The sequence below is a fragment of the Mauremys mutica genome, chromosome 3 (genome assembly GCF_020497125.1).
Source record: "Mauremys mutica isolate MM-2020 ecotype Southern chromosome 3, ASM2049712v1, whole genome shotgun sequence".
Taxonomy (NCBI): domain Eukaryota; kingdom Metazoa; phylum Chordata; order Testudines; family Geoemydidae; genus Mauremys; species Mauremys mutica.
Genome location: NC_059074.1, coordinates 194,409,006 through 194,424,054, shown reverse-complemented (window position 1 = coordinate 194,424,054; position 15,049 = coordinate 194,409,006). Strand labels below are relative to the sequence as shown.

The window sequence follows — 15,049 nt, the reverse complement described above, 5'->3', positions numbered from 1 at the left end:
CGTAGCACTGTCTACATGAGGGTTAGGTCGGTTTAACTACAGTTGCTCAGGGGGGTGGATTTTTCACACCTCTGAGCAATGTAGGTGGGTAGACCTAACTCTTTAGTGCAGACCAGAACCAACCATTAAAGTATTATTCAAGGATAATTATTCCCCTTTGAGAAACATACAGAATATTTTCTATTAGCTACTCTGGACATCCATACAGTTTCTACTTCAAGTATTTTATTCAGATATCAAGAAGCTGTTGGTTACAGGTGTAACACTATTCTTTGTCCACACTTTAATATCCACATTAAATATACCTCAAAGGCACCAGTGTAATCAGGAAAATAAAGTCATTTAATAATTATATCACCAACATCATTAGAGGACACAGGCACACCACGGATATTATTTTGTAGCAGTAACATCTAAGAAGCAAGTTACTCCTCATGCTCACTGCTGGTTTATAACAGTGTTTTGTTTGCCCAGATCAAATGCCCAAAGTTCCCTCTTTGAACTAAGTTAAACAGCCACCTCTGAACTATGCTGCATGGACTCCAAGGCAAATATATTTTATTCTTCCCTTCAAATGCAGATAGTGTACATAAAAAAATATAGCAATGAAATATTTATTGGCATGTGTTCTTTTCTGACCTCGCAGCATGTTGGGATGAGCTGTTCCTCTGATAACTTGATAAAGATAGCCTGTACTTCCTTAGTGATATGAGTGCTCATGCACACACTCCCAAAATGACAAGCCCACAAGAATTATTTTTTCACTGAGCTATTATTAAATATCTGGATACTATTCTGACCAGGACACAAGACAGTATGAAATTGTACTACCCTTTTAAAATGCTGAAATTTGTTATATTTGGCTAGCTTTATTCTGGAGTCTGAGAATAATCACGAACTGTTACAGAGCTACTGAAATTATTATTAGTTTAGCATCTCATATATGTGTGCGCATGCACAAGGGAAGAGCACATGAGATAAAAGCCATAGCCAAGGTATCATAAATACAAAATACTTTATGGATTTTAAGTTATCAATACACAACATATCTTTAAATTCACTACAGTTAGAAACTTGGGAAAGATTCTTGGGTTAATGCTACTATTATTTTGAAAAATGAATTAGAAACTGGTTAAATGAATAATCTTTTGCATTAACTTTTTTAAAGTAAATGGTTACAATGTATTTGACAGGTCTGCTAGTTTATGAACATTTCAGTTTGCTATATAAAAGGTGTACTTATTTTCTGATATGTACTTTTATCAGGCAATTGGGGGGAAAGGGGGCATTGGAATTTTGTTTTTAGGCATTTCCCAAGGGTGGTCTGCAACAAAGTTTAAGTCTGGTTGTTCCAAATAAGGTCGAGGCATACAGGTCGGAATTTTCAGAGGCACCTAAGGGAGTTAGGCCCTTGCCTAACCTTAACTCTCTTAGACACCTTTGAAAAACCCAGGCATACTGATTTGTTTTACAGGTGCTCCAAAGTTATGTTCCACTAGCTCCAGCTCCAAGTGATGCCACAACTATCAAGTGCCCCACTGGAACCAGGCCCATTAATGGAGACACTTCCCCCTTCTCCTCATTAACTATATACATTATTGAATACCAAAACGCTATTTTAAAAGGTTAAGGCTATTAGTAACCAACCACTCAAAAGTCTGGAAGTGTCAGAATTGAAGTTGCCCAGGCAACTTTAATTTGGTCCCCTGGCGCACATACACTATAGGCATGTCTACACTGCAATAAAAAACATGTGGCATCAAGTTTCAGAGCCCGGGTCAGCTGACTTGGACTTACAGGGCCAAAAATAGCAGTGTAGACATTTGGGCTGGGGCTGGAGCCTGGGCTCCAACACTCTGCAAGAGGGGTACAAAAGACAGCTTCTTATGTGAAAATGTTTGTAAAACAGACACAAGGATAGAGTCTCACCCTTCTATTTTTTGCTTTTGTCGATTTATATCTCATTTAATTACCTTTATATTTTTAAATCCTCTTTTTGAAAAAGCAATCCACCTACAAGAACGAGAGTGATGATCTCCGGAAACCTTATGACTTATTAAATTTAAACTGCAAGATGCAAATTATATAACTACACGAAGAACTTGTAAAAACATGAACTGACTTGACTAATGGCTCCAAAATAGCTGTTGAGGCCTACTGTGTAATTTGTTTTTAGGAAGTATTTTTAAAAGGCACATCACCTCTGTGATAAGATCTTTACAGCCATTATAGTTTATATAAGTACATGGAAAAATGTTAAAAAGAAACCAGTCTCGCAAAACTCTCACTAGTGGACATAGAGCTTACAATGAGAATATTCCTATAACCTCCTGCAGCATTCAGTCCTCAGTGTGTATATTAGACTCCACCTAAAAAGATGCTACATACATACAATATTGCAGGTCTCATTAATACAGAGTCCTATCCTGCAGATAACTAATAGTTCTACTGATATATGGAACTACTAGTTTACGTAAAGTCACTCATATGCATTAAGCATTAGTAGGAGCTGTCTTTCTTTATTTACATGTATGTCTTCAAGGAAAATAAGAATCATGATTTACAAAATGTCCTTACAACCACCACCACTTTCCATTATTAAAATGGAAAGTATTTAAAAGTCTACGTTACTTTTTGTCATTGATGCTATTAGCTTACTTTCTGCATTTCAATCAGCTGGCACAATAAAAATAGACTTGTCTTCATCACTTTTGTGAAGTCAGTTTCTAATCAATTTAACTTTCCGGTTGTCATGCACAATGCCACAATCTCTGGTTTGAAAATATGATGGGGAAAAGTGTATTTCTTTAAAATAACTGTTTCTATAGGATTTATGTCCCTGGATGCTTTACTAATCTCCACTTTTGTAAAAGCTTACTTTTTACAAAACCTAAAGTTTGAACTAATTTGACTGACAGTATCTCTTATTTCTAAGTTTAATTGATTTTATTTGGACTAATAATTTGACAATGTTCATTTTAAAACCAAGTTGATTTAAGACATATGAATACAAAAGAGTATCAAAAGCACTCCTTACAAAAAGGACACATGCCAACATAATTTACTACCTTTACTCTCTCCTCCCTCCAGCCACTGATAAAATAAATAAATAGTCTCATTTTAATAGCATGTAAAGAAGGGGAGGACGGGCGGGAGAATACAACCAGCCTGCTACCTTTTGTGCCAAGTTTTAGTCAGGAGTGAATTATGATGGCAGAATTATAAATCCTAAGAGATAAAGTTTCCACTACAAATTTTTAAGTATAAAAGCACCAGCATGTACCACTAAAATGTCAGGCGTCAAACTACTACGGTCTGAATCGGACTACCACGGACTCATTGTGCGGCCTTGGGTGAGTCACTTAGCCTCTCTACCTTAGCTTCCCTACCTAAGAGACAGAGTTGGTAATACAACAGCAAGCCTGCTGTGGCAGTGAAGTTAACTATCTTAGAAAGATGGTACCAAACTTTGAACATGTAAAGTTCTATATATTTTACAGAGTCCTTAAAATTAAATAAATGATTTCATAAACTTCTGGGGCTCAAAGGATTAGATGGTCTATTTACCCTCATACAAGCATTTAAAAGTCAGTCTATTTGTAAATAGCTTGCAACAGCCCATGTAGAAACCATGCAGAAATGTTTGAATTTATGCTCTCATTAACCCTCTGGATGCCTATTGGCATCCTTCCACTGCACTACTTGGCTAGCAACATGGGGAAAATGTATAGCTGGTGCTTTCAAAAGCAGTTTTAAAGATCATGAGAGTTACCAGCTTTAGTTCCAGTGTTGCGGGTTGTCAATTCCCACTCTAAAGTCAGTAGGTAGCAGACCTGTTCCCAAAGGAGAGGAGGATGTGCAAGAGGAAATACACTGAGGGCCTGCCCTTGCTGCAACCGAATATGGAGTCACAACCTTAACTCACTTTTGTCTCAACTTGAGGCAAAACACACTCTTCTTTATATGTTGTAACTTGAAGTATTAGTAACCTTATAGCAGCTTCGGGCCATACCTTTCTGCTCATAAACCACATAAACAGGTAGATTACTTTCGATGTGTTAAAATGCAGGAGCACCAAATTGTTAAGACATGTTAATGAAAAAAAATATACTGAAAACATATGTGAATTAGCTTCCTGGCTTTCACTGAACATAGCATGTAATATAGTCAGCTATGGAAGCACTGTGATAGGGCGTTAAACACCGCTCAGAGAACATTTGGTGTCACCCAGCAGGGACCACTCTATAGATGCTGTTTGGCAGCACTTCAGCTGCAAGAAACAATTCAATACTAATTTTTCCACAATGCAGACCACTCTGCCTGTTTGTTTCAGAGTGGTGTTTAAAAGAAAAAAAATAAATGCATACAAGAGGATTGCCTAGCAGAAGGGTGAACGGGTGGCCTTTTTGAGTTTGGGAAATCTTTTTAGAACTGCTTTTTCCATTGCATAAGGACAAAATCAAAAATATACCATACGAGTCAGTGAACTATAGGCTCGTCTGGAGACACTAGTTCAAAATAACCTTTAGGTCACATGTGAAGTGATGTTAGTGGTATCAATCTAATCCTCAACGTGCATTAATCCAGAAAATAAAGCCACAGTTTAATACAATTACAAATACTGAAGGCAAGGGAGGAACCAGACTGGTGGTGTAGGCCAAGACTGAGGACACGTGGTCAGCTGTTTGGGGAAGCACAAAAAGAGATTTGCTCTAGCTTTTGAGACTCTTCAGTGCCATCATCAGACTTTCATGAATAAAATTTAATGAAATTTTAATAAAAATGAAACCAATATTTTCCCCATGATAGTAACCCTATTACACATACCTGTTTAAAGTAATACATTGGCAGTTAAATTAGTCAATATTATAAAATTACTGAACAGGAAACTAATCTCGCTCAGCTACTAATAGTTTATTAAAGTGATGCTATACATTTCAATGTATGAGAAAAAATAGAGTCCTGAGTGTTTTCTAACAGAACTTAGACTAATTTGAATCTTTCAGCATATTTTTTTATTCTGAATAATACGACTTTTAAAATCTAATTGTTTCCAAGTCTTCACCTGCATTCAAGTGCTAAGCAGAAATCAGCTCTTACAAATTTAGGCCCTGATCCAGCAATGGGGCTTCAAGTGCAGGGGTCTGTCTGTACAAAGCAGCTTGCAGGATGGGAACCTTTACTTTCACCTAGTACTTACTGATATTTAAAAGTTGCCGTCAGCTTTTGCACAAGACTGACTGTAGTGGGAGTCCCTCATAAAGATCAATGGCTGGATCTGGCATCAGCGGACTCTACCTGCCTTGCCCAAATATTGCAAAAGATGTCTGCTCTTGCTGAGAGAGGAACACTGTTCCCAGAGAGAAACAGATACAGGAAGAGGTAGTTCTAAAAATAGTTTTGAAAGTCCTTTTAACATATATGTAAAGTCTTAAAATAAAATAGGTTAGATTTAGCTAATATTTTACTAAAGGCATTGCACAGCTTATTGCCTCCATAGCCGCTAGGCCACAGATACTGCACAATGGAGGCTGCTTCTTACTGAGGTAGCTTTTACCTCCTAAGGTCAAAAGCATAGCCCGTCAATGGTGACATAAGCCCACTTTCTTCACAAGTTAGTTTGACAACAAAACTGCCCTATGGCTACTTGGCTTACACAAGTGTTGGCGATAAAGGCGAAGCCCAGTAGTTTTGGTACCGAGTTGTGAATCCCCCAGCTTGTCAAAATGAGGAAAGTTCTTTCCTGGCTAACAATCCGTTAGTCAGAGAGGGGTTTGTAACTGGGCCACAAAGCATCTTCCCCTGGCTGTCCACTGCTTGACAGAGTTTACCCAGAGTGTAGTAAGGGGGATCTTTGGCCATATATTCCCCTTAAAGTTACACTCGGAGAGAGGATGGGTTTTTTGGTTTTGTCCAACAAGAAAGTTATATGAACACAGATGAAACAGGCCAACGACTAACATGGATTCTAATTTGGCAGTCTGAGAGTTGGTTAAATCTCAAGCAATAGGTGGTAGCCTGGTTAAAAAATGACATGTATTTACAACCCTGAAAGTGAGTTTATAATATTATTTTGTGATGTAATTTACTTTTAAGGTAAGCATCCAGTTCTACTGCATTGAATATCTGGTATTCAAAAAGGTATTTGACTGGCATATGTAATGGGCTCATTAAGAGATACTCTTTTCCTCTATGGCTAGTCAAAACAGCAAGCCGAGTAATTTTGGGCAACATCCCTTTAAAAAAGGGGGGGAGGGGAAGAGGATTTTGGAAACAGAAGATTCTGAGGCAAGAAAACTGAAATGCAGTGATGGCAGGTTTTCCCTTGGGAGGAGGAGAGAGAAAGCAGCAAGTGATGGAACAGAAACAGGGGAGGAAAGGACAAGTGTGAGAGACAAACAGTGTAAGGGAAGGGGGCTAAAAAAGGGAGCTAAAAAAATTATTCTTCAGAACAAAAAATGAAACAAGAAGAATGTGAGCAGAAAAGGAGAGTGAAAATTCCACCTAAAGAGAAGAGTGAGCAGTTTATTATCTCTCTGCAGAGAGTGTATGACATGTTCAAACTGCTACCTTTGTTTAACTTCACTGGGAGAAAATTTTCTCCCAATAACCTTATTCTTGTCTCTAAACTAAAAATTTAATGTAGCAAGGGTATATAGGTGCAGGGGCAATACAGTCGGCACTCTGATACTTCATTTAATACAGTGCAATCCTTTCAGGGCAGTGAATAACAACATCTGGTACCAGAGTAGGTGACTTTGGGCTACCCACGTAGTATACATTAGCTAAGGAAAATTTCTAGAAATAAAGTACGATGATGTTTTTTGGAAATACAGCACAGAATTAAGACTTTCAATAAGGTTAAGTTTCATATCCTAAAAGCATTTATGTTACATTACATAGAAACTTTTGAAAAATGAACAATACTTAGTAAGTTTTAGCCAGTCATTTGTTTTATATTATAACAGTCCCATGCTGGAAAGACAGACTATCAGTGATCATCATTTATATTGTGGTAGTGCCCAAAGCTCCAGTCAGGATCAGGGTCCCAATGAACTAGGCATTGTTCAAACTCTCAGGAAAAGAGAGCCCCTTCCCCAAAAAGCTTACATTCTAAAAGACATAACACACATGAAGAATAGGGAGTAAACGGATGCAGAACTTAAATTATCAAAGTGATACCTGGCACAAACCTTAGGGCTTGTCTGCATAGGGAAATACTCCAGCGTAGCTATAGTGGAAGAATTATTCTGGAATAAAGTCACTTTCATTTTAGAATACAGCATCCACACAGGGAGTTAAACCAGTATAGACACAGCAGAATACTTCTAATTATTGCACTATAGCTATTCTGGTCAATTTCCCCATGTACACAAGCCCGGTGTTTCTTTTTAAATGGGGTTGGGGGTGAGAATTAGTACGGCCAAACAAATGCAAAGGCAAAAGGAAGGGGAAGAAGAAGGGAGAGGAAAGGAGGAAGAGTGTATGGAAAGCAGGGACAACAAAGCAGAAAGCAGAGGTATTAAGGGAGAAAAGCAGAAGGAGTCTGAGGCAAAACCATTGGCAAAAAAAAGTGTCCCAAAATCAAGTTGTAAGAATCATAGAATCTCAGGGTTGGAAGGGACCTCAGGAGGTCATCTAGTCCAATGCAGGACCAATGAAGCTGACATCACAGACTAAGAGTTTGGAAGATGCCCCACTACCCCTAGCTCCTACTAGGGTTGAGGAGGGCCTTCACTTCTCGTGGCTGGTTCTGCTCCTGGGAGCTCCTCCTCTTCTCTCTAGGCTTTATGACTGGGGAAAGGCTGCAATACCCCCTCTTCAGTTCCTGCTGTGCATAGTGTATATTTGTTGGTGATTAAATTTTCAGTCCATTTCAGTCTATTTGGCAAAGGAAATAAAGTGCAGGGATTCTCCTTATACTCCTATTTGCTAGATTTCAATCCTAAATATGTAATAGCAGTGCAGTGAAGAAAGAGAAAACCAAGAGAATTAGCCATCCATTCACCTCAACAAAATGGATAACTGGCCTAAGTATTGCGTTTCTGCCTCTCTGTGCATAAGATGCAAAATCAGGTAGGCTAGTAATTCACTCATATGTTTCATTTAGTAGAATCTATGAAATTATACTCTCACATCAGAGCCTACATACCATCATTTCTTGCTGTCTACACTACCATCGCAGTTTAAATACACAAACTGACTAGTCTGTTCAGCAAACAGATTACGTATCAGAGACTCTGCCTGCACCTGTAGTTTCTGATTATGTACTTTTGTTTATCAGTTCTGTAACTATTTGTGTGCCCACAATGTAAACTTGTAAATTTCAGTTTCTCATATGAAGGCATTATTCTGCCTTTTAACAAACATGCACAATCCACTGAAGTCAACAGGAGCTGCACATATCTTCTTGAGCAGACTTAGCCCCAAGATACAAGGATATATAGGGTACAGCCTTGCAAGGCTGCAAGTATTCTTAATTCCTTGACTTCAGTGGAAGTTGAGTGCACCCAGAATATGACAGGCTTGAGCCCATTTTATACCACTTGCTTTGGATTTGTCCCTCTGAAGACATAAAAGGTATTCCACTGCCTGATGACTCCTCTCCCAGGTTTTACCCAACTGGAGGATAATTTCCTTTCCTCCAGCACAGTGCGAGATGATGAGCAAAGTTCATTTAATTAACTTGACAGTGTGTGTTGGGAAGCAGAGGAATTGGGTGGCTCAAGGGATTTATGGTGGCTTTCAGTTTCCTTTTGTCTCAATGTCACTGTTTCTAATATGGCTCAGTCTGAGAAACTAAAAGTGAATGCTATGCAATGATGGTTTGCTGGCCCAACAAACAAATTTATAATTTAAATCCAGCTCTCAGAGAGCTACATTAAAAACATCCCACTACATTGGATACTCTTGTTTGGAGTGTCAAGATTTAATAAACCTGCAGAGGAAATAGACCTTTCAGTCCTTAGTGGCAGTTTTGCCAGATCAGAAATGAGGCACATTGCAGGGCAGTCCATTGCCCCTGCCTGGGCTGCATCTGTTTTATAAGTAGCAAACAACCTCTAGGTTCCAGGGCTGTCAATCTGAGAACCACACTTGCCCAGAAAAAAAACCAAAAAAGCGTTTAAAAGGATGTATGGACTATGGACTTTTTTGTCTAACTGACGGCACATTATTTGATTCTCCTTATCACTTTAGCTTTCCAATACCTGAACTTGCTGTTCTTGTCTGTAATTAAGAGTAAAGTGCTACCTCTGGTGAGAAATATGGTGCACTTCTACCAGTTCTGTTCCTCCCCTGTTGTCTTGACTTCTCTTCCTTTTGCCTTTCTCACTTGACCATGTGCCACATACCATTCCCATAAACCATTCAGGATGTAGTATAAATACATAAATAAACAAACCTATGAATCCCTTTAAAGCCCTGGCCTGGGATAAGGAAGTAGAAGGTGCTAGATTCAATTATCACATCTCATTAAGAACTTCCCTTGAAAATAGTTAGTTCTCAGTGTAATTGAATACATTAGCTAGTTATTTGTAGTATTTTTTAAAGTAATGTATAAACCTCAGAAATAATCATATTACATTTTTAGGCCAAAAAGTGAATGGTTAAATTTTGGCAAGCCTGCATGTCCTGTCCCAAGCGCAAGCAATGATGTCATGACACACAGTATGGCCAGTGTCTTCCTGCACAGATCATCCTCATGACAAAAAAAAAAAAAAAAAGCAATCAGTTGTTTATTACATCTAGGAGAAAGCAGTCAGTAATGTGCAATAGACAAAGTTACTCTGAAAATGAGACAAGTCTAATTCTAAAGGGCAACCTTAAAGCTTGAATATTTTCAGTATTCACAGTAAGGACAGTGATGATGTATTGCTCTTATTTTCAGTGGTGAGTGGGATCAGTGTATCTGATACAATAAAACCAGCTGCAAAACATGCCAATGCAAAGTTAATATTCCACTTTAAACTGTTATTTGAAACATTTCAAGAGGATTGCTAGTCATATTTGCAAAGTTTGGGATGTGTGTCTACTGCAGGGGTAAGCAACCTATGGCACGCATGCCGAAGGCAGCACGCCAGCTGATTTTCAGTGGCACTCACAGTGCCCGGGTCCTGGCCACTTGTCCGGGGGGCTCTGCATTTTAATTTAATTTTAAATGAACCTTCTTAAACATTTTAAAAGCTTTATTTACTTTACATACAACCATAGTTTAGTTATATATTATAGACTTATAGAAAGAGACCTTCTAAAAACGTTAAAATGTATTACTGGCACACGAAACCTTAAACAAGACTGAATAAATGAAGACTCGGCACAGCACTTCTGAAAGGTTGCTGACCCCTGCTCTACTGTTTCTAGGACCAAGTTTCTTCAAGGTCAGCACCCCATAGCATAATTGCTACAGACTTTCATAAAGCAACTTTGACACTCCTAATCAGAGTGTCATACTATTTGCTTCCCAGCCAACTTAATGCCATGAATAAGCTACAGGTGGCGGGTGGAGGAGCTAAGGCCAGTTTATTTCTGAGTGAGATCAGCCACACAAGGGTTTAATGTGCTACATCTTCACACTTTCAGTTAATTTGCCTTAATTTTCCTGAGTGTCCCCATATAGACAAGCCCTGAAACTAACTTAATTATCTTGACACAGAACAACAAACAACGCTACACACAAACACATCCTCATTTTCTGACCTTTTCCATTTAATTACTTCCTGTGACGACTTCTGGCCTTGGGGGTATGCATCATGCTCAATGAAAGTAGCATTAAATATAACTGATTTTTGTACATGCAAATTCTGATGGAATCTTATATTCTTCCCAGTGAAACCCGTAAACACATCACCAGCAACATGTAATAATAAATTAACATCTGTACCGAACATAGAATCAACTAACCTATATTCTTCAATTGTATAGACCATTATAGTACTTGCTGATATTTAAAAGCTGCCATCAGCTTTTGCACAAGACTGACTTTAGTGGGAGTCCCTCATAAAGATCAATGGCTGGATTTGGCATAGACAATTATAATGGAATGGCCCAGAGGAACATGGAATTTGACATTTTTTTTTAATGTCTCTTAGCTTCAACTCACTCAACATTACAACTTAATTAGGTTTAAGTTTTATTAAATATTCACAAGCCCGTTAACACCAACATGGATTAGAAGTACTGTGGTGATATGCTCATAGTGTACTCAGTGAAACTAGAATAAGCAAATCAGAGCCGGATATCAAGGGCAAATAGAAGAGCTTATTACCACTGTTCGGAGAGCTTGAGGAAATTGATCAGCACACCGGTCCTTACTTCTTTTTACTGAAGTGAAAAACAGTGTACAAGTCATTACTTCAGCAACACTATCCATCAATTTGGGATAGGAGGTGAAGAATTACTTATAAAGGAAATTACAGAGAATATTGAAGCAAGTCATAATGTAAACTGCCTGAATTGTACTGCAGCAATCCGAGCTTCACTAGGAAAACATGATTACTCTTGCAAATACTTGCTCAGGATGTTTAATGATGGTAAGTGGTCAGGTCCTCTGTTTTACATTTGACCTGAAAGACAGGACCTCCAACAGCCATGATGACAATTAGCACTTTACTGGGAAATTGGTTCAATAGTTACCCAGACTAAAGAGCGCTGCCCACTGAGTCACCAGTACCACTTCCTCTCGCCCATGAGATTTTCTTGTAAATCACACATTTAAGTAATGGCCAGGGACAGCTTTGCTTGGTTAAACTGTGAAGATCCCAGGGCAAGCTGGTGTGGCATCCTTCCCATTCCCCCCTCAAAATAAAATAAGTCATGAGTTAGTTTCCTTTTTAAAAACATGACAGAAATGCAAGTATAAGCAGTGAAACAGTTAAAGGGAAAAATGATTCTAAAACAAATCAAAATGAACTACTGAAAATCAAAGCATCAGATTTCTGAACAGAATGCTCTCAATTTTCTAACATGCTGTTTTAAATCAACATCCATCCTGGCTGCAACCCCCAAATGCACTTAGAATATTCTGTCATCTAATACCATAAAAAGTAAAATATTGTTTAACTAGATAAAAGAGCATAAATAAATACATAACCACTAACTACCTTAATCCACTTTAAACCAGGAAGTTAATTTCTCCACTACAGACTAACTATGCTTAGACATGGCCTAGCAGACTGGAAAGTGTGGCAACCATTATTTGTAATACTACTAAAAAAACCAAACCACCCTACAGTTTGTTTGTTTTAAACCTAGCTTTATTAGTGGAGAAAATCCATATGATAAACTGGACTATTATTTGGAAGACTTGTCATAGTCTGCTAGACTTCAACATAATTTATCACAATTTCATAAACTATGCAGATATTTTACGGCTTCTCCATTGAGAAATGCCAAAAAATATAATCCCTCTTAACACCTGGGTTGAAGTTAAAAGCCATTTCCTTCATCACTCTGCAACAACCTGATTTAGTGTGGGTTTGGTTTTTAGCGATAGTGATAACACAGTACACGCCACTGAACCACCATTTCTATTGTAAATAGGAATAAAGCTGCATATTTTTTACAATGTTTTAAAATACCTGCAGTAATCATTGTAAGTATGGGTCTAATGCCAAATACTGAAGCATATACCTGTTTTATAGATTGAGACTCATTTTTCTGTCTGTCAAACCCAGAAAAAGATAGCCAGGACCAATGTTTTGGTGAGTACATCTCTTAAATAGGTTTCTGTAATATTGTGATAACATCTTTGTTAATTTATTTTTGAGACCAGTCCTCTCAATAATTATGAAAAAAATGCAAACATGGTGTCCCCAGCATTTACCCACAAAACGATCTTGTAGAAGTATTAATCTATTTATTTGCAAATACTGTTAACACTGACAGGTTTAACTGAAGAACACTTACAAGAAAAAAGCATTACAATATTGGTGGATTTCAGCTCTTTCTATTCTATTGCTATTGAAACAGAAATGTCATGCTAACAGTCTGAGTTGTATATTAAATATCTTGTGCATTTTATTGATGACTAGTACCATATTTCACTGGAGGAAGGTTACATACCTAAGACATGATCCTGCAAACACGAAAAAACATGTTCTTTATGTTTATTTAAACATGCATGTAAGTGACTGCAGAATCGGAGCCATTATTATAATTGCCACAATGGAACAGCTGAATAAGTTATACCACAATTACTTTTTTCTTCAAACATGTCAAATCAAGATTTCTGGACAAAATGTGAGGGCATGGGTCTGAAGAGCTCATTACTAAATATGCATACAAAGACTGTAACCAGCAGAGGATAATGCACTTTTAATAGGCATTTCCCCACACCAATTACTTTTAAGCAGGGTCCAGTGTTATTTTATGGTTTGACATTTAACCTTTTATTCATGTTTACTACCATTCCTTGAATAGGACGTGCAAGGTTCATTAGTTGCAATAGGTGTATAGGCAGTGGAATCCCCTAGTCAAGTGTGGATACTGCGTTCCTGCATAAATCTTCACACCAACCAAAAGGCAGGAACTGCTCTTCCGAGTGCGTTGACGATCATCCGAATTAGGGGCAACAGTAACAATATCCTCCCCACGTCTGCGAGATTACACCTTCGACATCGACCGCCCCTCGCCTGTGCTGCAAAACTGAGTCACTTCCCCTTCCCCTTCAGCGCAGCGCATGGAGGAGGGGGTGGTCTGGGGCCCACAAGTGGGTTTTTTTTCCCCCCCAAGAAGGAGAGTTTCCCAGCCTGGCAAAGTCTCTCCCCGCCAGGCCCTGCGGGCAGCAGCCGCGCACCAGGCAGCCGGAGCGCGTGAATGGGACAGGCTGAAGGTTACCGGATTTATGAATGCCAGGATCATGTGACAATAACGGGAACCGTCTTATTCACAAACAGCCGCCGCCGCCGCCGCGCCACGGGCTGAGCCGGCCCACGGGGCAGGGAGAGGCGAGCTCTGCCCCTGCCCGCCGCCAGCCGTGCACCCTGCCCGGCGGGGGAGGCAGAGCCGAGTCCCAGCCGCCTTCACGCCAGGGCAGGCTCCGCGCGAGTGTCCCAGCCCCCGCCCGCAGGCCAGGCACGCTCCGCCGGGCGCCCCGCACCTCCCCGCCACCCCGTTTGCACGGGACCTTCCCCCAGGCCCACGCCGCGGCTGGGTCCCCGCGGCAGCCCCGCCGGGCGGCTCCACCAGCGGCCAGCCCCGCCCGCCGGGCCGGGCCCTCGCCCGCCCGGACAGGGTATTTTTTTTTTTTATGAATGAAAATGTGGTATGCAAATGAGGGCGATTCAAGAAAAGAGAAATGGCGGATGTGAGCGCTGCAGCGCGCACACCCCGGGGGAGGGGAGGGGACTGGCGGGGGGCTTCCGAGAGCCAGGCTGGGCAAGCGGGGAGCAGTCGGGCAGAGCCCGGGGGGGAGCAGGGTTAGCAGGACCGTTCATACAGCCGAGGCACAGACAACAACACTGGGCCTCCCTGGCCGCGGGACCTTCCTGCCCCCTCCCCCCAGCAACAAAGGCTGCACAGACACGCACCGTGCACCCAATGCACACAGCAGGGGCCCTGCAACCAGCCAAGGGAGCGGGCTGGGCATGGCTGCAGGGAGCAGCAGGCACGCACCGCCCCCGCTGGCCCGGCCCGGCCCGGGGTACCCCCCGCCGCAGCCCTTCCACGCACAAGTGCCGCAACTTTGCCCTCCCCCAGGTGTTTATCCCCCGTCACTTACTCGTCTGGGTGGGTTTCCTCGGTCATTTTCTCCCCCTCTAGGCTCATCCCCCGCCGCGGGCAGCCGGGCTGCGCCTCCGCATCTTCCTGGGCTTCACATTGCGGGGGAGGCCGCCTGGCTGCGGGCGGGGGCCTGGCTCGGGGCGGGGGTGCTGGCCCGGTCAGCGGGCGGCGGCAGCAGGAGCAGCAGCGGCGGCGCCCGGGTGCAGCCGGCGGCCCCGCGCGAGCCCCATCCCCGCCTCGGTCACTCCATGGCCGAGGCGCGCCGCCGCCGACGGCAGGAGGAAACTGGGTGGAAGCGATGACGTGATCGGGCAGCCCCGCCGCTGCC

At 41.2% G+C, this 15,049-nt stretch overlaps 1 protein-coding gene across 2 annotated transcripts in view; it reads right to left on the bottom strand.

The window, feature by feature from the left end:
• Positions 1-15,033, bottom strand: part of SPRED2 (sprouty related EVH1 domain containing 2) — an 89,794-nt gene extending 74,761 nt beyond the window's left edge. For both annotated transcript variants that reach the window (XM_045011417.1, XM_045011418.1), the window contains exon 1: positions 14,720-15,033. In XM_045011417.1, the coding sequence (XP_044867352.1) occupies positions 14,720-14,766 (47 nt within the window). In that variant the 5' untranslated portion in view covers positions 14,767-15,033. The remainder of the gene's footprint in view (positions 1-14,719) is intronic.
• Between the last annotated feature and the right edge of the window lie 16 nt (positions 15,034-15,049).